Source organism: Puntigrus tetrazona, chromosome 15, assembly GCF_018831695.1.
Source record: "Puntigrus tetrazona isolate hp1 chromosome 15, ASM1883169v1, whole genome shotgun sequence".
Classification (NCBI taxonomy): domain Eukaryota; kingdom Metazoa; phylum Chordata; class Actinopteri; order Cypriniformes; family Cyprinidae; genus Puntigrus; species Puntigrus tetrazona.
In genome coordinates, this window is record NC_056713.1 from 14,066,080 (window position 1) to 14,088,401 (window position 22,322).

At 38.5% G+C, this 22,322-nt stretch overlaps 1 protein-coding gene across 2 annotated transcripts; it reads left to right on the forward strand.

The window, feature by feature from the left end:
* The first annotated feature begins 286 nt into the window (after positions 1-286).
* hic1 (hypermethylated in cancer 1) lies at positions 287-12,030 on the forward strand. 2 transcript variants are annotated; one of them, XM_043258893.1, is made up of 2 exons: positions 287-481; positions 7,472-12,030. In XM_043258893.1, exon 2 carries the CDS (start codon positions 7,489-7,491, stop codon positions 9,703-9,705), a length of 2,217 nt encoding a protein of 738 aa, XP_043114828.1. In that variant the 5' UTR covers positions 287-481; positions 7,472-7,488; the 3' UTR covers positions 9,706-12,030. The 2 variants fall into 2 exon arrangements, with proteins under 2 accessions (XP_043114828.1, XP_043114827.1); XM_043258892.1 differs by lacking the exon at positions 287-481 and adding an exon at positions 1,929-2,317.
* The last annotated feature ends 10,292 nt before the right edge of the window (positions 12,031-22,322 follow it).

A 22,322-nucleotide genomic window follows, 5' to 3' on the forward strand; every position in this document is an offset into this window, starting at 1 on the left:
AATGCTACATTGAAGTATTAACTTGGACATTTGAAATTCACATGAGTTCTACTTTTAAGCGTTAGACTTTCAAACACTCTATTTAAATGTCTTTATTTGAAGGATTTTTGCGCCCATCTAAGAAAACAAGTGCTTAATGTTAGGTCAGAAATCACGCCACTTTATCTGTGTTTTATAGCTGAGCGTACGGTGGACGTATTCCGCCGCCGTTAGGTGTCGCTGCACGCGCAGCCTGCGCCGCTTCTCCAGGCGAACGCCAATCAGAGTCCATCCACATTCTCAAGTGTCTGATCCATTCTAACGCGAGTAGAGGGAGAGAGAAGGGGAGAAGGGTAAAGGACAAGGGACAACGCGGAAGAAGCTGGGAACACCGGGAAAAGTTTACCTTTTAAAGAGGAATTTTGGCGGTTGGGGATCTGCGGACAGGGGAATCCCGTAAGGGGAAGTCGAGATCGGCAGGAGCATCAGACATGAATCCGAGGTGAGGCTGTGTTAATGCATGCGTCGTGTGAGTTACCTGCGGCGCGTTCAGGTGCGCTCAGCGAGCGCGTGCCAACACACTTATACCTGAGAGATTCTGATAACTGGCGCTCGTGCTGCAGGCGTGTCTGGACAGACGGGGATCTGAGTTATTGTACAGTTCAACCGGATTTTTAACGCCACTTATAATGCATCTAAAAATAAACAAACTGTCTTAAAATGTTTTTTATCCTGCACTTTGACATTAAACAAATCAAAACAAATGCTTGTCAGCTGTCACCAAACGGAATAAGTCTATTACATGTTACATTTCGTCTGTGTATGGCTGTTAAAAACAAAACTGACACATAAAATAATGTTGTTTTTTTTATATAATTCAGCCATGCACCCTCTCATTACGGGAAAACGTTTTTTTTGTGGCGTATAGTTCTGAATATGGTTATTTGCCGATGGAAAAGTTATTGATGTGACATTATAGGTTCTTCGGATCTGTTTCTCTGTTTTTAAAGCACCAGTAAACAGAATGCTTTCTAAAGAATTCTACAAAAAAAGCTGTCCTAGATTCTTATTCAAACTTTAATTGCTAAGAGTGTACATTAAATTGCGGCCACTGGGTCTATGTCAGTAGGCCCTCGCATCTAATCTGACATTCACAGCTGCTTTTAGTAGTAAGAATAATAGTCGTGATGTCCGTAATGAAACAAACAAAATCAGTGAAAACGACGCATATCTAATTCTGAAACTTGAAAAAAATGAAACTTTAAAAATCCCAGTGGTTTATGGCGCAGTGTGATACGATGCAGACAATGCATCATTTCTGCACTTTTTCTTTGTAAATATAGCGATAAATGTCTGTGTAAAAAGTAAACAATTGTGTTATTAAAGACTCATGCTACTGCAACAGCCCTAAATTAGCTTTAAAATCATCTTAAAAACTCTTAATTTGATGGAAATCCCAAACAATTAGTTGAAAACATTGTAATTGTTAATATTAAAGCGTTGCTTATCATCTAAAAATAGACTACCGGATCTGTTATTTTTATATAGAACCGTGGTTCCATATTAAACACATGGAAGTGTTTTTTGTAAGTGTTGTGCAACCAGCTGTAGCCTATTAAATTAAAACAAAGTTTATGTAAAAAGTAATCAGTATTTGTGTGTAAACATTCACAGGTACAGACAGGGGTGTCCAGACTCGATATTTATTTTCCTGACAAACATTATAACTGAGGTTATGGTCACCGTCATTCGTATTAAAATAGTCAGCGCCCATAAAAGCAGGCACTCTTCGACGCACACACTATGTTGTGATATACGATAAAACGCCTGTCTCTTTAAGACAAAGCGTCGATGTGTTGAGAAGTTCAAGTTGGGGTCACTGTAAGTTCCTGCCCTCGATTTTACCTTTTAGTTTTATTGTAGACTGACATCACGCGAGGCGCTAAAACGCTCGCGCAGCCCAGAAGCCCATTATCATCTCCAGTCGCGTTATTACATCCATGCAAAAAATAGCCAAGGAAATTACAAAACATACAAAAAACGAGAAAAACCGATGCAGGAGCACGCACGTATTTTTATAGGAGGAGTGAGTGAGCGAGCGAGAGAGATAGAGATAGAGGGAAGAGAGAGAGAGAGAGAGAGCAAGAGGGAGGGAGAGCAACACGAAATTCATTGCAATTAATAATAAAAAAGAGTTGGCAGTCGCGCTCGGAAAACTGGCATGGTTTTTGGGAGGCTGGCAGTTCAAAGTTGAAACGTCAGAAATGACTCCAAAAGACTGTTGAGATGATCATTAAGGGAGACTTAGATCGGATGGCAGAAGAGATCGGGCATCCAGGTAACGTTCAATGCTCTTAACATTTTATAGCCTCTTTATCAACACTTTATTCATCTAGATAGACATAATGGTAGACCGAGCGACTGTTTAACCTTATTTAAGTCCTTGGTACATTTGCGGTTTGATGTATTTTAAGTTTTACAAATTAATACCCGATTGTTTGCCTCTCTCTTTTTTTTTTGCACATTTTAGTATGCTGCTATATCAACGATTATTTTTTAAAATGCAAACAGTCTATTTATATGTTGAAGATATATATATATATATATATATATATATATATATATATATATATATATATATATATATATATAATATTTAGAAACCTTAAAGTTTTATCTACTGTCTGTGAACAAGGGGCTTCGTTAGAAATAGGCAAGTTTACAAACGCACTACGAGTCCGAAAGTGTTAGTAGTGATCTGGTGGTTGTGTGATTTCGTGTGGCGGTGTGATCATCGGAGTGACGGGGCTCCGAGCCTTAATCGAGAATTCATGGTGTTTCACATGCGACTGATTTCACTTTAAAGAGAATGATTAGATTTTAAAGACCGATATGCGGCGTCTTGCATGCAAATCCAGTCTGTCGAAAGAGCTGTTTAAATTCGGCTTGTTTAGAGAGTATTAGATCGTCGGTGTCACTTGTGGTTTTTCAGAGAGCACTTTTGTTTAAACTGAACGTTTCCCCACATGTAAAAGATAAGCTGTAAATAATACAATATATTAAATGGAAAACTAAAGGATTTAACGGAGTGACGTGATTGCAGTTTATGCTTTATAATTCGTGAAACAAACATTTGCAAAGATCAAAAAAATGTAAAATTAAGAAGCTGTTTAATGCAATCTTATTTATAGGTTATAACAGGCCTCTCAGCTCTTTTTCTTTTTCACTTTAAGTTAGACTTTTAATTAAAAGTTGAACGTGCCCATAGCGACACTCTGAGAACGACTTGCCTATATCTCTGATCATCTCAGCTGTCTTCTTCTCTAGTGGGCATATTCTATCCAAGAGATTATTACAGAACATAAAACAGATATAGATGATGTGATACGAGGCCAGAATATTTCCATCTCATCTGTGACCGTGGAGGCCACATATAAGGGGATGGTGAGCTGTCCTCCCAGTAGTATTTATGAATGAATATCCAGATCTGCGCGTGCTGATGGAGCGCGCGAGAGAATATGAGCGCAATATGAGTTGCTGTGGAAGAGGAAGCTGTAGCGCGTGTATGCTTTTCCCCCAAACTCTTAGGCTCCCTTCAAATTATAAGCAAAAATGGTCGATAAACCGCAGGTGTTTTGTCGTTTGACTTTAAACCACTTAAATAGGCACGGTACAAAACAAATGCACGTTTCTTGTTGCCAGGAGGTTTTGCGCAGGTTTTACCTTTCATTCACAAAACGGTAATGCCTTAAGTAAAACTTGAAAGCTAAGTTATAGGGAACACCTTTAAAGCAATTTAAATGACATCAATTGAAAAATAATTAAAAACATTTTCTTTTAGTTTTATTTCTCGCACAGGTGTACGACGGTTTTATTCTGTAATTAAATTACTGGGCCAGTATTTTTTTTTAATTATACATGCAATGTAATTTGTCAATATTTGTTTTTGTGTCATTCCCTTATCAACAAAAAAAAAGAAAAGAAAAAAGTTATATAGCCTGTTCGTGTGTGCGCCCGGTGTTAACAAAGTCTAATACGCCATTTCAGCAAATTTAAAAGGCATGCTTTGTGACTGATTGACTGTTTATTCCTTAAAGGTACATTAGACTCAGTCTAAAGGGATAAATCTCAAAGGGAGGACGCTTTTGCGGTAAAAAGATGACAGACCGAGGGCGGAGAGAGAGAGAGGAAGTCTTAAGAACACGAGCAGACCCCTGCCTCACCCCTAAACCAGCAAAATGACAACAGAGACAAAACACAGGGCTAATGAATACCAAAGCACCTAAAATATGACCCATGCACTGTCTTTAATCCAGTCCTGTACCATACCAAATATAGCAAATAGACCAAGCTGTCGCGAGCGCTGCACGCCCAAACAATTGTCAATTTTTGGGCATTAATAGCTTTTGTCGTTTTATTCGAACGAGTTATCCATATTAACTGTATTTATTCGGTGAAATCATCTTTTGGATTAAATAATGCGACTTTCGGCGTATTTTAAGGTTTAAGTAAAACTCCAAAACTGGTAATTAAATAGTAATTAATCTAAACGATTAAATCCTTAAATGAGCTCAAATTCCGTGATGCATAAGTGCGCATTAAAGACGCGTAATGTACATCCACAGGGGGACAGGCTCGAGAGGATGTAAGTGTTTACGCGTGAAGTTCAAACAGTCGTTTTAAAACATGATTTACGTCTTTCATCACTTCCTTTAATACTTAACGCGTTGAACATCTGACAGAAGAAGGTAGTTATTTTTCCCTTTGCATTGCGACAAAATTAGTCGTCTGATTAATTAGACGAGAATTTGTTTCCTTTCCTTTGCCTATAAAAACGTTCAGGTGAAGGCTGAACTGCAGTCCTTATTTTCCGTTCCGACCCGTTTATTGTTTACATTTTACTTATATTTCATCATCTTAGCGCTTCTTGAAAGCAGCACAGTTAGGACGGCACGGCACGAATCGTTATAAATCATGCGCTCATACAGTTTGTGCTGCTTTCTCAAGCTCTCGCTAACGGAAAGTCCACAAGCCAAAAATGGCTCTTCACCTTAAAATACACCTGTCGGTGATGAGACGTGTCCATGCGCAGCAGGGGAGGAGATAAGAGTTACTTGAACTCGGTGCTTTTATTAGGACAGACTCTGAAGAGAGATGCGGACTGAGAGGAAATGTTGCGGGTGGCGTTTGTTTGGTTGAGATGCTCCAGTGTTAAGGTAACTTTGCCTAAAACATGCAATTAATAACATGCAATCTGTTTGATGCTGTGCGTTAGTGAAAGTGCAGGCTGTATCCTTTATATAATTACGAATGATGCAATTGTATAATGGTTACAAAATCTGTAAAGGACGCGCGTTTGGAAAGAAAACGGAACGTATGATTTAGGTATTAGGAAAATTATATTGAATAACTTAATTCAAGAGTGTTCAGGCTGACATGAACGGGAACGGGAAAGGCTACAGGTGCACTTGCAGGCCAGAGATTACCAGCTGCCGGCAATATTTCCACATAAAGGAAATGTTCAAAACTTGTTTTTAAAACCATCTCTTCTTATTAGAGGTCACCTGTATCTGTGCTGTTGTAGATTTTTTTAATTTTTACATTTTTTTTAGACAAATGTGTAAATGTTTAATAACCGGGCTAAATTAATAGTTTCGGCACAAATATGCACACAGATAATTGTTGTATAAATATATTTACGGAGTCATTTGTTTTTTATAGATAAACTTCAGTCCAGTCCATGTATGGTTTCTCTGCCTCACCAACTAGTTCTTCTAGTGGAGAAGCCAGAATGACAAGCGTGTCTTCATGCTTCTGTAAAGTGCGCAGCTGCCTCTTCATATTGAACAGATGCAGCTTTTTATTTACATCACATTTTACATTAATTTTACACATTAATTCTAGTGAAGTGGGATGTTTAGTATGTATAATCAGGGTACCTATTATGAAGGGTTGGGGAGATCTGATGCCCCTAATTTTAACTATTTTAACTAAATATTTGCATCTAGATCTATATTCCAGCTGTTATGGTTAGTCTGATAAGGTTACCATAGCAACAATTGGACCCTTACAGTTAGCTTCAAGATACAGCATATTAGGACCGTGGAAACAAACAAACAAACAAACAAAAACAGTTGTAGGCTACTACCATTCATTTAAACTTTATTAGAGATTTACATGGCGCACACACCCAATAACAAAAGCATGTTATTTTAATGTCTTAAATTCCAACAGACAAATCTGAACAAAACCAGACCAATCTCAGTTTTTTTAAAAGTTGAACCACTGAAAGTCATTGAATAATTTACACACTTTGTAAAACCAAGTGTTTTTTGGCAGCTGCGTGGTTTAGTATTATTCATGTTGGGAGCTGTGGTTGGTTTTAAAGGGAAGACTTGCATTGTTGGATTTTAAGGCTAATTAAATGGAAGCTTATGGCTACAAACTACAGTATTCATCTAAGAAGATTATTTTATACAATGAAATAAACAATGAGAGGAGGAACTGATGTTGGGATGACTGTATTTATTTAGCTTCTTGTTTCCCATCAGTGAAACCATCCCCTGTGGGACCCTAACTATCCGTTTTATCTCATATACGGACCATCCTCATGTAGCAGGATTTAAACAATATTTTCTGGTAAATTTGTAATGTTTATTATGTTTGCATGGCAGGAACCGTTGTGTTCAGCTCAGAATTAAAACTTGGCATTCTTGGTTGAATGTTTATTTAGTAATTTGTAGGCATCCTCTCAGAAGTGATCTTCTGAAAATGGTTATATTTGTAACTCACACTTCTATACAGCAGAGTGTCCTGTCATGAATTGGCTGCATTTTTTTGTCCCTGCTGGTTTATGCCTGCTGTTCATCACACTTGCAAAACCTTCAGTCTGACTTTGTTTAAAACTCCACACACCACCTCTGGAATTCTTTATCAGGAAGACAGCAATATGAAAACATGTTTATACTGGCATTTTTCCTCTGTATTTTTTCTTCTTTCTTTTTTTGTTAACTGCACTTCACTGTAACTTTTAAACATGTGGGTTTGTATCTTGATAATGACAAAACCATCACAGTCTCACTCGGTCAGCTATAGCTCACTTTTATAGAGTCCTTCTGATGCTTGTTGCATTAAAGGAAAAGCTGAATTGTTTGCCCTCAATCCCCTACCTGAAAGTCCACAAAAATTTCAAAGAGTAAATGAAGATCTATATTCAGGATCAAAAAAATGCACACAAGCTTAAGTGCTCCTTTTTATATCTTCAAGTGCTGCCATTCAAGTTTTACAAGACAGTCCAACACAAACAGATGTGCCAGTAACATGTGTTATATTTCAAAAGACAGCTATTTTACAAAATGGTCTTTTATATCACAGTACTCAAATAAGTGTGCAAAATTCAGCTAGTTTTCAATAAGCTTAGTTTATAGTTTATGTTTGTCTGCAACATCTTTCTTGGCTTCTACTTAATTGTTCCATTTCTCTTCTGTTTCAGGTATTGGTCTGAAGTCGATGCTGGATGCCATGGAAGTCCCAAGTCATGCTAGGCACCTCCTCTTGCAATTGAACACACAACGAACCAAAGGCTTCTTGTGTGATGTTATCATCGTGGTGCAGAATGCACTGTTCCGTGCTCACAAGAACATCCTGGCAGCCAGTAGCCTCTACCTTAAATCTCTTGTCGTTCATGACAACCTCATTAATCTGGACCATGAGATGGTCAGTCCAGGTGTGTTTCGAGTCATTCTTGACTATATCTACACAGGACGCTTAAGTGAAGGTGACCCCACCTCTCCAACTGAGCCAAATATTGGAGCAGTGTTGGCTGCTGCAAGTTATCTGCAGCTGCTAGATCTGGTGACTCTATGCAAGAAGAAGCTGAAGAGAAATGGGAAGTACCATTTACGTCCCAATCCTGGGTTTTTACCTTACAAGATAGGCTCTAGTGGCATGGGGGGGGGACGGTTTCGAATATCTACCCCTGTCATCCACCCCTGCCACCCTGGAGGAGTAGTTAGCACTCCTCGACCTACACCATTAGAGGACCTGCCGCCTCTCCCACTTGCCCCTCACGTTGGAGAAATTTATGCACCAGTTCCCACCCAGGGTCCACCGCCTTACCCCCCAGCAAAGGCATCCCTGTCACCCCAATCAGGCCTGCGTATGCCCCCTACTGACAGGAACTGCTCTGTCTACGGCCTTGACCTGTCCAAGAAAAGCCCAAGTTCCCAGTCCCAGCTTCCTTCTGGTCACCATCATTTGATCTCCTCGCTTCACCCTGAAGAGGAGCCTGAGGGGGAGCTAGACCAAAGCACTAGTCCACTGCTCAGTCCCAACGATGGCTCCAGAAAAATGGAGACGGCCCATCATGTGGGGTCTCTCACACCACACCCCTTCCCTCTACCCAACCATCCTCTTCCCCCTCATCTACCCCACCTGCACCGTTCTCAGGGCCAAGAACCTTATCCCTGCGCTCCCAGCCCAGAACCCATGGAAGACTCCAGAGAACAAGGCAGAGATGGGTCCAACATTTACCGGTGGGTGAAGAATGAGCCTTCCAACCCAGAGGATGAAGATGAGGAAGACGAAGAGGATGAGAGTGGAGGAATGGGTGAACAGGATAAAGAGAGACACCAGCATATGAATCACCATAAGAACAGCGAGGAGAAGCTGAACATGAATGAGCGGGGCTATGACAGAGGGACCTGCGATGATGGAGAGGATGAGAATGGGACCGGCAGTGAAGAGACTGGGAGCAGCGAGGGTCGTCCGTCTCCCCCAGTTCCGGGTGGAAGATATCACATGCCATACGAGCCCGAGAGTTTCGGAGATAACTTGTACGTGTGCATCCCCTGCGACAAAGGCTTCCCCAGCTCAGAACAGCTCAATGCCCATGTGGAAACTCATACTGAGGAGGAGCTAAACAACGGGAGCGAGCTGGACAACAGCAACAACAGCAGCAGCAAACCCACCAATGCCCATGGACCTACAAGCTTGAATAGCTCTAGTGGCCTCCACAGCCCTTTCCTAGATAGCAAATCAACACAAAATCTCCATTCCATTGGTCTCGGGGAGATCATACGACCCTATCGCTGTTCGTCCTGTGACAAGTCTTATAAAGATCCTGCCACCCTGAGGCAGCATGAGAAAACCCACTGGCTGACACGCCCATACCCCTGTAGCATCTGTGGCAAGAAGTTCACCCAACGTGGTACTATGACACGCCACATGCGCAGCCATTTGGGCCTAAAACCCTTCGCCTGTGATGCCTGCGGAATGCGCTTTACTCGACAGTACCGTCTGACGGAACACATGCGCATCCACTCCGGAGAAAAACCCTATGAGTGCCAGGTGTGTGGGGGCAAGTTTGCTCAGCAGCGCAACCTTATCAGTCACATGAAGATGCACAGCAGCGGAACAGCTGGCGGAGGACTAACTCCTGACGGCAAGCTGAAGATAGACTTCTCCGAGGGGATTTATCCCCTGAGCAAGTACACAGCTGAGCATCTGGGTCTGAAACAGGAGAAAACCTCAGACCTTCTCACAGCCTCTCAGCACCTGCTGGCTGATGCCAAAGCCATGGAGAGCCTCTACCCGCTGTCAAAGCTGGCTGTAGAACACCTTGGCCTCACCCACAACAAGATAGACATCCTAAACCAGCCACTGCCACCCACTTCCCAGCAGCTCTCGGCAGAGTCCCGCACCATTGACCGCTATTCTCCCAGCTAGAGGGGGGAACCATTAAGTATACTTTCCAAAGAGACATCACTGTATGCCATTCACAGTATTCAACTCTCACCTCATCTTCATTTGAACCTGCACCTCAAAGAGTGGGGGCCAGAAAGCGCTGGCCATAAAAATGCACACAAACTGTGTTTAATTCTGAACGTGCCTTTCTTTGCAGATTTTGCAGTATGTGCATTTCTTAAAATTACTTTCCTACAAGGAGGAAACTGCTTTATTTATAATCTGTTTTGACCGTTGGACACTCAGACAATGCAGTATTTATATAAAAACAACTTCTTTTTTGTTCAATCACCGAGCCAAACAACCAATTGAAAACCAAAAAGAGATTGTTTTTATTTATTTTCCATTTTCTTTTCTTTTCTTTTTTTGTTGGAAAAGCCAAAGAGAAAATGTCAAATGTTACAGAAGAGAGTTGCAATCGAACCCTAAACCTGCGTATTAAGTATTATTGGTGTATATAGAATGAAAAAGCACATATGAACAATATTCAGGGCTTCTGTCCAGAATGGAGCAGCAAATCTGGACGAAAGAAAAAAAAAAAGCCAAATCTTTGGGATTTTATAGTAATTGGAGGACTTTTTATAGACTGTTTTTTGGAGTACTGGATCACCTGTATCTGATTTTCCAGCTTTGTGAATGGCCCAGTTTTTTCCATACTAAAGGGAGCAACTAACTGAAGAGTGTGTTTGTTCCAGGACTTAGGTAAAGTGATCTAAGCTTTTCTCTGCATTGATGTAGTTATCCCCTTCAGCATGGAATGAGAGTTCACATAGAGTACCATTTAATTTTTTTTTTTTTTTTTCACCACCTTCAGGTGTATGGTCTCGAGCTATTTAGCGTCTTTGTTCCCTTTCCTTTCCTCCAACGCCAAGTGCCTTCAGCTTATTGAAAAAGTAGCAAGTACTGCCCTGTGATCTCACAACTGGAATATCTTTGTGCATATTCCGATCATGATATAACAATCCATGTCCACGTGTTTCGGTCCATCTGGTGCGACAGACTAAGCATGGGTGGTGCTTTTGAAAATGCGGTAATATTTACAGCAGAGTCCATATGCTTCGGGTGCATCGCAGTCGACCCCTTTGAATGACTCTCTGCATGACTAGTTGTATAACAGTTCCAGCGAAGGCACTTTTGTGTATATAAACCAAACAGTGACGTTTTAGCAAGTGATTGATTCGGCAACACCTTCAAGACCTTTCCTCATGTGAAATGTTTGAGAGGGCCTCCTCACCCCTATTACGGTGCAGTTAATTTCAGGCTAATGTGACGGCTTTAACCCCACGGTGCCTCACGCACACACGTAGAGCCGCTAATGTGACAACCATCTGAACATGAGGAGAAGGGCTTTCTCTCACTGATACTGTGAGCGCAGATAGCAGCAGCTGGTCCACTCAGGGTAAGCCCTGTGAAATCTCAGATTTTCGAAGACTATTCGCGCTTGTCTGTCCCACTGTATTAGATTTTATGCCAGTTGACCAGGCCGTGTGATCTGTACGTACACCCTAATCTTCCAGCTACCGCTCTATTGTACCATAAGCTGCACTTAATCAATCCTCCTTATTGCTAGTAAAATAAAACACAGTAGCCTATTAGAGCTGCTTCCTTTTTTGTAGTCTTACAGCTCATCTGCTTTGCCTCCAAATAAGTCATTTTACAGTTAATGTAAATGTTCTGATGACATACGGCACTCACTGTTTTATTCCAAAGACCATGCTGACATTTTGTCTTTTACTCTCACAGAAATTTTTGTTAACCACTAGTTACAATTACAACCTCAGCTGGTGAATGTGAAAACTTAAACCACAAATGCACTGTGAAAGAACTAGTGAATCTTAAAGCTTTAGAGCTTAGTGAATATCGAGCATGTCATTTGGGACAAATTACCTGGGCTTTATTCTGTAGCATGTCAGCTATTCAAAGTGTTTCTTTTTGGTTTTCTTTGTTTTCTTTTTTTGGTCAGATTGAACTCTCTTAATCAACGCAAAAAGACATTGGTGCTTACCTCAGGACTGAGCCTATCATGGGTTACACAATGCTTTAGCAATAGTTTCATACAAAAACACACAATTAATTGCTCTCTGTGTATTGTACATTAAAATTCAAGCACACTTTCTGAAGGGATCTTATTGTTTTTAAACCTGTGGTTGTTTCCCAATGCTAAACATTTTTGTTTTGTGAGTAGCCTATGCAACTGTCTCCTATTTTTACATTACAGAAAATACTGTAGTTACACAATGAAATGGGTAATGACTTTATTACCATAAAAGGCAAATTTGTAAATTAAAAATGATTTCTTGATAAAAATCAGCATGGGTTTTTTTTTTTTGTACACTTGAAGGTACTTGAAATTCTACAGCACAGTTTGAAACTTACACATGCACTAAAAGAAATGCCAGACATCAAGTCCGATTACTGTTAACGTTATGCTGTATAAGAAATGTTGTGTGTTTATCAATAATTCGCCGCAATGATAAACACTTGGCCGAGTTGGTAAGGAGGGAAGCATAGTTTCTGAAGTTGATTGACCCATTTGTTCTGGGCGGGCCTGCAGAAACTTTAGCTGACCTTTTTGCCGAGAGGCAGGATTAGACTCCCAGTGAGGTTTTGTATACATGTACTATTAAACCACACGCATGAAACCAGCTTGTTTGGGGCGAGACAGATGCTTAAATTTCCCAACACACTTAAGTGGACAGCCGAGATCCACAAATTCCTCTCAACTTAATTTTGCAAAACACACGAAAACAGTCTGGGCACGGCGGTTTGTTTGTATCCAAACGAAACCCAGAGCGTAAACGGAATACAAATCTTCTGACTCGAGGCATAGAACAATATTACAGCTATCATAACAGTTAAAACTTCGACCGCAGACATATTAATACGGGCTGAGGAGAAGTGACAGCCCGTTTGAAGTGGATTTCGGTGGTGGGAAAATAAATCTAACACTCCCCTTCTCCACCATTCATTAGCTCGCTCTCATCGAAAATCTATCGCTCTCTCTTTCCTGCTCTCCGACAGACAAAACAAGAAGAAAAAAAAAAAAGATTTTCCACTTCGGTTACAAAAGCGCGGAGAAAAGAAAACTAAATATTAAGTGGCTCTGCGTTCAGTGCTGTTCTGACGGCTGGGAACGTCGAGGTGTGTGAGTCAGGGTCAGGGGGCAGGTGAGATGTTTGGTTGTGTTTTCGTTCGCTCCAGCTATCTGAGACATACGAAAGTGCTTCTGTTAATGGAGCGGTTACAAAGGAGTAAAGTTGAGCTGGGGAAGTGAACTTTTGACTCTGTAGTAGCAGTGAGCAGGATGTTTGGTGTGGTTCTGCTTAAAAGCAGATAGGCAGATGATGATAGAGAGGGACAGAGAAAGCAGCCGAGGGTGAGAGAGAACAGAGCAGGTTTGTCGGGTGGACTGCAGCCATTGTCTATCTATGGAAAAGTAGACTGGAAACCTCCATCCCATTACAAAAATGTTTCTTAAAGGCATTTTCTGGTTTCAATACAAATGAAGTTCAATCCATAGTACAACACTTATTGACTTAATGTTGATCTCCTTAAAAACAGTTTTTACTTGTCGATGCTTGTCAAAAAGCAAAAATCTGAAATAAATCTGTAAATGTTAAAATTACTCCGTGTTTCCAAATTAAAGCCACAAGATGTAAACAATATGTGTTAACATGATTTTAATGTGAAAATCACTTACTAACCTTGTTTGTATGAAGCTATATTATACTTTGTGGTTTATAATGTGTTGCTCACAAAATGATTTAAACCACTTTACAGTCAAATAATACAGTTTTAACAAACAACATACACTGTAAAAATGATTTTTAAGTTGTAAATAAAAAGTATTTTGTTTTACAATATTTTTTTTTCCTTAAGTCTTTCCATTTCAAATTTTCACTTGTAGTTCATTGAGTTACTATTTCTTTGTAATCGTATGTAAAATTTGCTAGCGAATTCTATATTAAAATTCACCATAATTTTTATTCAGTGTAAGTGCTTTCATGAATTTAAACTTCATCTTGATGATTTTAGATTATTTAATTTGTTTTCTTTGTCCCATTTACTTTCACTGCAAGGACCTCAACGTAATTTATTCATTTTTATTTATTATTAGTTTTATTTTATTTATGTATAATTTTAAATAAAATCTATATCTCATATATGTAACCCTACATATATTTTTAATTGACAACTGCTGTCAGTTAGGCTTAACATTAACATGTATTGAACCCAGAAAAATCTTTTAATAATCTACCCTACCTGTTTATAAAATTGGATGGAGGCAATTTTTGGCATCTCAGAGTCATTAACCTACCGGTCACCCAGAGAAACAAAACTTGAGATATGGAGTAAAAAAATGTGGAACAATATACTCTGAGTCTGACCATGCTTCATAAATGTGTCCAAGGGAAATATTCCTCTCAGTTTCAGGAAACCCCACTCAGTCAGAGCCGAAAACCAAAGCCATACCAATATACTCTTAGAACATTTATGATAATGGCATTATCTAAAGTTTTAATGTCACACTTTACAACATTAGTTAATGAACATGAACAAACCATGAGCAATACATGTATTACAGTATTTATTCATCTTTATAAACCTTAGTTAATAAAAATGCAATCGTTCATAGTTCATGTTAGCTCACAGTAGATTAACTAGTGTTAACAAACACGACTTGCGATTACAATAACGCATTATTATGTAAATGCTGAAATTAGCATTGATAAGAAAATTCACAAGTATTGTTTGTTTTTAGTCCATGTTAACTAATGAACCTTTTTGTTAAGTGTTACTGTTTTTATTAATGGCAGACGGAATGTGGAGATTCTATTGTGGGTTTACAGGTCTGCTCAAATTCAGGAAGGATGAAGTCGGTGGCATAAATGTCAGTTCTGCACATCCTCTCACAGAGATAATCGTGACAGGTTCAGAGCATTGAAATTCTAAGAAACGCTTATCGATAAACTAGCTTCTCTCACTTCCTTCATACAGCTGGCGCTCCGTAGGTTTAGCAACGTTTATTCGAATTTCTTCTAATCTAGGCTTAACATAAATTGTTGATCTTGACTCATTTTCAGCAATCTGTAATGAGTCATCTGGGGTCATGTGGAATCTTCCGTGATTGTGGGATGTCTTGACCCGCAACGCACCTGTCATTGTGTCTGTCTCATTGTTTTACAGGGAGTGAGGGCGTTTTGACATGATTTCACGTTCATCTGTTTCACATCGCCATTTTTGTGGCTTGTTGTTTGAATCATGACTTCAGTCACTAGCCTTTCTCAGTGGTCTTCTCATTCGCGCCACTCCTTCTTCCCACTCGATCTCCTCCCTTCATTCACTACACAGTCTTTCTCAATCTCGCCTCCTGTAGCCTGACCCACGATGCTGAGCTCTTGCCCGCACCTCTGATGAAGTGGCGCCCAGCTGTTTTCATGCTGAAGAAGACAGTTGTCTAAATGTTTATGTGAATAACTACTTTCTTTTTCTTCACGCCCCGATCGAGTTCCCGAGTGAGCTTAAAAGCATGTGTTTATATCCTCCATGGGGTAACATGGGCTATATAAACAGTATACGGGGGCTATTGTCTCTGACTAAATAACTATAAATATATTCCAGAGACACTGATAAAAGAGGAACTTTGTGATTAAGGAAACTTGACCTTATAAAAGGGAAATGAACATACTCATACTGGACTTGCCAGTAAGGCCAACATGCTTAGAATTGCACAATTTTAGCTTGGTCACACAGATGTTCATGCCTCCCACTGAATCTGAGTGGGAATCTCAAAACTCCCGTTTAAAACAGAAAGTACTGTAATTATATTAATAGTTCAATTTAGAACCATATGTGGGTCAATGATGTGATCTGACGATTGTCTGGATCTATTAACGTCATCATTAGAAAGTTATTTTATATATATATATATATATATATATATATATATATATATATATATATATATATATATATATATATATATATATACAGTGATTTCAGTGCTGTTTTTATCTTCAAGTATTTTGAGTGAAATACATTTTTCAAAATTATTAAAATGCTCAAAAAATGTTGGCATAAGTAGGTACATAATAATTAAATTTTTTAAAAATACAATAATAAGGGGTTTGTAATAATGTAATAATTGTTTGGGTTTTTTTTCTTAACAGTGCCTTAAAAAGGTTAATTTCTCAAAAAGCATATTAAATAATCATTTAAACAAACATGATTAGAACTTAATAGAATACCATAAAAATGACTTACAAAACAAAAACAATAAATTATGAATGAATATAGGTGTTATTTTGTTATGCATATTTTAGTAGAGGCTACTTTTAAATAAAATGTTGTAAGGCAATAAAAAGTTTTCAAGATATGTGACCATGCACCACAAAACCTGTCGCTGGGGTATATTTGTAACAATACCCCAAAATACTTTGTATGAGTCAAAATTATCGTTTTTTTCTTTTTGACAAAAATGTTTAGGGTACTAAGTAAAGATCATGTTTCATGAATCTATTTTCTAAATATATTAAAACTTGAAATTTTTTATTAGTAATATGCATTGCTAAGAACCTTACAGTATCTCAGCTAAATATTGTTCTTTCCTATCAAACCATAAATCAACTGAAACCTTATTTATTCGGTTTAATATGATGTAGAAATCTCAGTTATAACTGGTTTTGAGGCCCAGGGTCACAAAATATTTTATGACATTTTATTTGATAGATGCACCTTTTACATGTAAATTTTTTCTTGTTTTCATCATCTCAGGCGTCGTTATTTGTCATTGACCCATCTACTTAAAGAACCCATTTTGACTCTTTATGCTGGTTTTTAGCCGGGAATAATCTTCATGTCAAGTCATTTTCTATGTGAACTTGTTACCATCCCATGGGACAGATTTTACAAACAACTCTGTCCTCTCGTGTTCTTGACCTCGCAATGGATCACTAAACACAGCAAGCAGAGAAACATTTCAGAGAGCGTCAAGTTACGTTTAAGTTGTTGTCCTAGAGTGGCATTGAGGCGTAATATTGACGCCAGATCACATTTCTATCACGAAGCGTATGCCCTAGCTATCAGGATACTTTCACCAGGCCCTAAAATTATCACCTCATCTCAGTGTGACAGGAACAGGCTGTCTTTGTGCTGGCAGCGAGCTTCGGCAGCTACCAGCGTCTCCTTCTGCATGTTTAGATTGGAGCGCAGCTGAAACTCTGGAAGCAGAGTAACTCCGAAATCAGCGAAAGTCCAGGGCCACACGGTCTTGAGCTATGTTTGTATTTATCATCCTCGAGTAGACACGCTGCAAAGTTCTGTGCAGCCCAACCAAACATGTAAACAAAAGAAAACGTCAGCTAATCGACTGCCTGATAGGCCTGTGCCGCTGTAATCATGCATGACCACACACACTTGCAGCTTGATGGCAGACAGCCCTGTCACTGCTCTCTGTTCCAGATTAGGTCAGATTTAATTAGGCTGCCCTGCTCCTTTTGGAGTGTCGCTTTGAGTTTAAAAAGCCATTACTAAAACACAGCCAGTGTTACTGACGAGAAAGAGGCCATCCAGAACATCTCTGAGATCTGCGCTCACTTACAGGGGCTTGTTACTCTTAGCATGTAGTGTGATGAGGAAAAAAGTGGGGTGAGGTCGTGGCAAAGAGCATAAGAAAAAAGCCAGTACATTAACCAGACACCAACCAAACACTTAAAACAATCGTAGGCATTTAGAAGTACAAAAAAACAGTGTGAACAGTGAAAAAGAGGAAAAGGCTCAAACTCAACTCAACCACCCAGCTCACTGTGAATGTTCCCATTACTCTCCAGCCAAGCAATACACCAGCATGTCTGTTTTGATATCACTGATCACCATTACTTCTTGTTCTGAACCGGTTTCAAATATAACACAATTTAATATGCCACTTTCAAGTGCTTTCTTGCTAGATTTACGTGACCAAAAAAAGGCAATAAAAATACATTTGAGCAGTATTTTTTTAATTGCGTTGTCAATAGTTTTCTTTTTCCTTTGTCCTTTGTCTTTTTTTTTTTTTTTTTAAACAGAACGCTTTTACTGAAATGAATGTATTTATTGCATGTCAAATGTTTTATAAGATTTTTGTATAAAACTCATTTGTGGGATATTAAAATTGTGTTTTTTTTAATTTCAAAATTGTAATTAATGACTTTGATTAGGCTTTTAATTGTTTTAAAAGCCATTGTGAAAATGTCATTTTTTTCATTTATTATCTGAATCAACTTTGCAATAAAATATCTTTCACTGAAAATTCATAGAATGTTTTTTTTTTTTTTTTTTTTTAATCTATCTATTAGGGTTGGCACGATACACAGATATCACGGTTAGGTACATACTTGGATATTTGATTTCGGTACAACAGAAAAAAAAAAATCAACATACTATGCTCACTTATGCATACTCCCGTTGGAACGTGACTGAAGTACAAAGACTTAAATTTACATCTTAAAAATTTCCCGTTCAGATATGCTACGTCACAAATATAAAAACATTCTGAAATGTTTGTGCCGAATGAGAGTGGTAGGATACACAAGCACAAGCTCCATTTCGCAAACAGTTGAGTGCGCAAGTCTTTACTCCTTGGTCAGTCGCATTCATTGTTGTTCTGCTGGTGGTTATCAAACAGCGTTACATTGCTGTTTCTGATTGGGGGGATTGCCTGTACCCATACAGTGATGCCTGTACCGTGGCGGTTCGGTACAAATACATGTATCATGCCAGGCCTACTAACTAACTAAATATCTTCCTCTAGTGTTTATTCATTTTGGAAAATGCAGTGATATGTACTTGGTAAGTTTATATATATATAATAACAATAAATAATATATAATATATATATATATGCACACATACACACACTAGTTTTAGTAAACAATATATTTATAGATATAAAGTTATAATTACACTTTATTTGGAGTATTTCTTAACTGCCTAATGCACAATTCTTAATCTTGCATAAAATGTGTTTGTGATTGTATGATCTCTGTAAAATGTAGTTTAATTGCAAGATATTTGAAGTGCACCTGAAGTAAACAATCTACTTTACATTTAAATATACTCACGAATATCTATAGTTGGACCTTCAGCACTATTTAAAGTGCATTAAGCTCAAAGTTACAAGGGCTTCCACTTTAGCAGAGGTTAGGCCTGTACCAGTTTATACTTGAAGTACAATTGCAGAGTATATATATATATATTTATATTTCTGGTGATGGTGATTTGGGTCATCATTTGGGTGCTTGTATTTGGCTGGTCAGATACTCCCATCTGGATTCGAGTGCAGATTTAACCAGCTGAGTTCAGTTCAGACGAAAGACAGGAGAAATTCTGAATGAATCTCATAACTTACAAAAGATCCACATTCTTCATATCAATTACTCTGTCAGCTGGAGTTCATGCAGAAACCCTCCCGGAACACATCTGAAAACACCTTGAAACCAACAGCCACTTAATCGCACAGACAAACACTTGATCATCTCTCGATTAACATTTCGACAGCGCTAGAGAAAATATTTCCTGGAAATATCAGCAACATAATCACATCCAGGACTCTGCCACGTGTGGCTTATTGAGATGTGGGGGGAAAAATAACACGGTCCAATTTTGAGATCTGTAATGAAGTCACAAAAAGTTTATAAAAACAAGTAGGGGCAGACAGGAGGAGAGGTTCCAGGAGTTTCGGCAGAATAAATGTAACTCTTCAGAACTGTGAACTGAGACTCCATCTGTTACAGGTCTGCAGCCAAGACCCTGAACTTTAAGGGCTTCGACGTGTTAAGGCAAATTACAATGAGCCCTGAGTTTTACGCTGTACTGATGAATTGAATCTGCATATTTAAGAGAGCTCGTCACCTTTGAAACAGGCTGATATCATTTATGCGACTGGCAAAATGTTGAGACGTACATTTACATTAAACACAGATGTGTTTCTGATTTCAACCAGCAGTTTTGATAACCCTCGTGTACCACAACGTGATGCTTTCATACGAGAGGAACGGATATCCCTTCCCACGTCTTCCTGAGTTTCTTCAGCTTTTTATCAGGATTGTCACATTAAATGATCGAGTAAATATTTTTAGAAATATATAATTTTATAAATATTTAATTAATATAATATATATATATATATATATATATATATATATATATATATATATATATATATATATATATAAATGATAATTTTCTAATTTTTAAAAAGCCTAATGTTTTTCTTTGAGTGAGCGGAGCTGATGAAACGTTGAAGGGTTGTGGATCAGGATGGCCAGGCTGGATTCTCTGGCATAATGCCCCTGCCTCCTGCCGCTGGGTGTCATCGCTGCTCAAATGCCAGAGGTCTGAAGTATCAGGTGTCCCGTAATGAGCGGTGCCCCGTGCCTATGTTAGATAATGTCATAAGGCTCAGAGTTCTGCCATGTTTGCATCCACATCCACAATCTGAACTTAGCAATGCATCAACACGCAGTAAACAAACCCCCACAGCATATTAACATCACGCGAGCTTTATATCACTGTCAACAGTTTTTTTTTAATACATTTTATTGTTAGATAACTGTCCAGAAATGTAAAAATTGTGTATTTTGGAAGAAAACAAACTTCACTGCTCTCAGTTAAAACTCACATCTGCAACTTTGGCATACTGAAGAAACTGTCCAGAGACTAGTAGAGCGATTGAGGGTAAAGGGGTGTATTGTGCTGAAGAAATCACATCTCACACAGCAAGAACCTGGGCTGAATAAACTCTGCCAACACAGCATGCTCCACAAAACAGCTTGAAGATGCTGGCAGACAGAGACAGGGTGTGTACATTGCACTTTCCACAAACACACTCTCAAACTCTCCTTCAGAGACTTTTTAAGCCATTTTATTTAAAAAGGAATAAACATTGAGATTAAAATAAAACAAAACAAAGGAAAAAAAAACAGCACTAATAGACTGGGAGCAAAAGCATGTTTATAGCTACTAATAGAAATCATGACTGTCACTTTTATTTTACACAATATTGTTATGTTTATATTTTATTTTAATTTTTTGCAACCAGTCAACATAATACAATTGTATAAAATTAAATAAAATAAGCAAGCTACTGATAAACCTTATTTGGCATAAACAAAACATTTGTTTGATAATCAGTTATTTCCTTAACTAAACTGAATGGCTGAGCTTGACAAATGCTGTCAATGCTCGAGTAAAAATGCCTTGTTGTTGCACTCGTTGCCTCTTCATTTAAAAAGCAAACTTAAAGTTATTCTTGTTCTGTGTTATACCTGTGTATGAGCTCTGCCTAAACATGTCCTGAATCAAGATGGAAAAAACGCAAAAAGTAAAAATACATGAAATATGACATTCTCGACGCAAACACTTCAACAAAATATTACATCAATATACAAATGTGAAATGAGAAAAATCTCAGGCGAGCTTAACGTGCATTGTTTCAACTCCGAATCAGCTCTCTTCTCTCTGCCCAGTCCTCTTTTTCTCTCTCTTTAAGTGTTCTCAGTGTGCTTTTCCTTCCCTGAGCTGGGAAATTCAGCTCTCTGTATTTTCATTTGAAAAAAACTCACACTCTCTGATTGTAATGTATTAGCGGTACTTCTCACTGCCGACTCTCTCTCTGCCAAGCTGTCATGCACCCAGACTAGCAGCCTGCCGTTAGGAGGAAGAAGAATAAAAAAAAAAAAGAATGAGTAGGTAACTGAGACAAGAAGAGGTGAGTGTGGTAATGGAAAGGATGCACAATGGTTGCAAGAATGGTTTGCTGATATTTGACAACAGCGTGCACTACCACAGTGTGCATGTCACCACAATAAATAAGTCACCTATAAAAGTTGCATATCAGCTGTAGAATTGTTACTGTATATTATGAAAGAACTTTAGCACACTGAAAAAAGTCTTGAAATTACTAGTAAATTTTACAGTTTGCAGAGAACCTCAAGTTGCACTTTAAATGAAACATTAATGTACACTATATATATAATGTACACATACACACTCTCCTCCAAAAGGTTTGGGATTTACATGCCAGCTTTTATTTCCAGGTATTTACATCTGGATCTGACAACTCCCAGGTATATTTTGCTGCCCAGGTGTGTCCTATCAGAATGATTATTCCAATAATAATTAGCACTGGATGTCTAAGATTCAGATTTGGGTTTTGCCTGTTCAGACTGCATTTACAGTTAAGAGGTGTAACGAACATGAAAGATATCAACTTTTGTTTGAACCCACTCATTTTTCATTTGAGCAAAAGTATTGGAACAAATAGATTTAACATATGTTAATGTGAACATGAAATAATATTTTTCTTTCAGTTGTTGTTTGTTTTGGGGGTTACCTCCTTCAGTCTCCTCTTTTGCAGGTAAAACGCATGTTCTAGAAGGCTTTAAGTCTGGAGATTGACCCGTCTAAAACCTTCCACTTCTAACCCCTCGTGAACTCCTTTGTTGTTTTGGAAGTGTGTTTTGGTTCATTATCTTGCTGCACGATGAAGGATCTCCCAGTAAGTTTGTTTGCACCTTTCTTTAAATTGGCAAACAAAATGTTTCTGTAAACTTCTGAGTTTT

Bases quoted from the DNA above. Each gene is read 5' to 3' on its own strand.
- hic1 (XM_043258892.1), top strand. From the start codon at position 2,266: ATGATCATTAAGGGAGACTTAGATCGGATGGCAGAAGAGATCGGGCAT. The intron at 2,318-7,471 runs GTAACGTTCAAT...CTTCTGTTTCAG, and splicing joins AGAAGAGATCGGGCATCCAG to GTATTGGTCTGAAGTCGATG.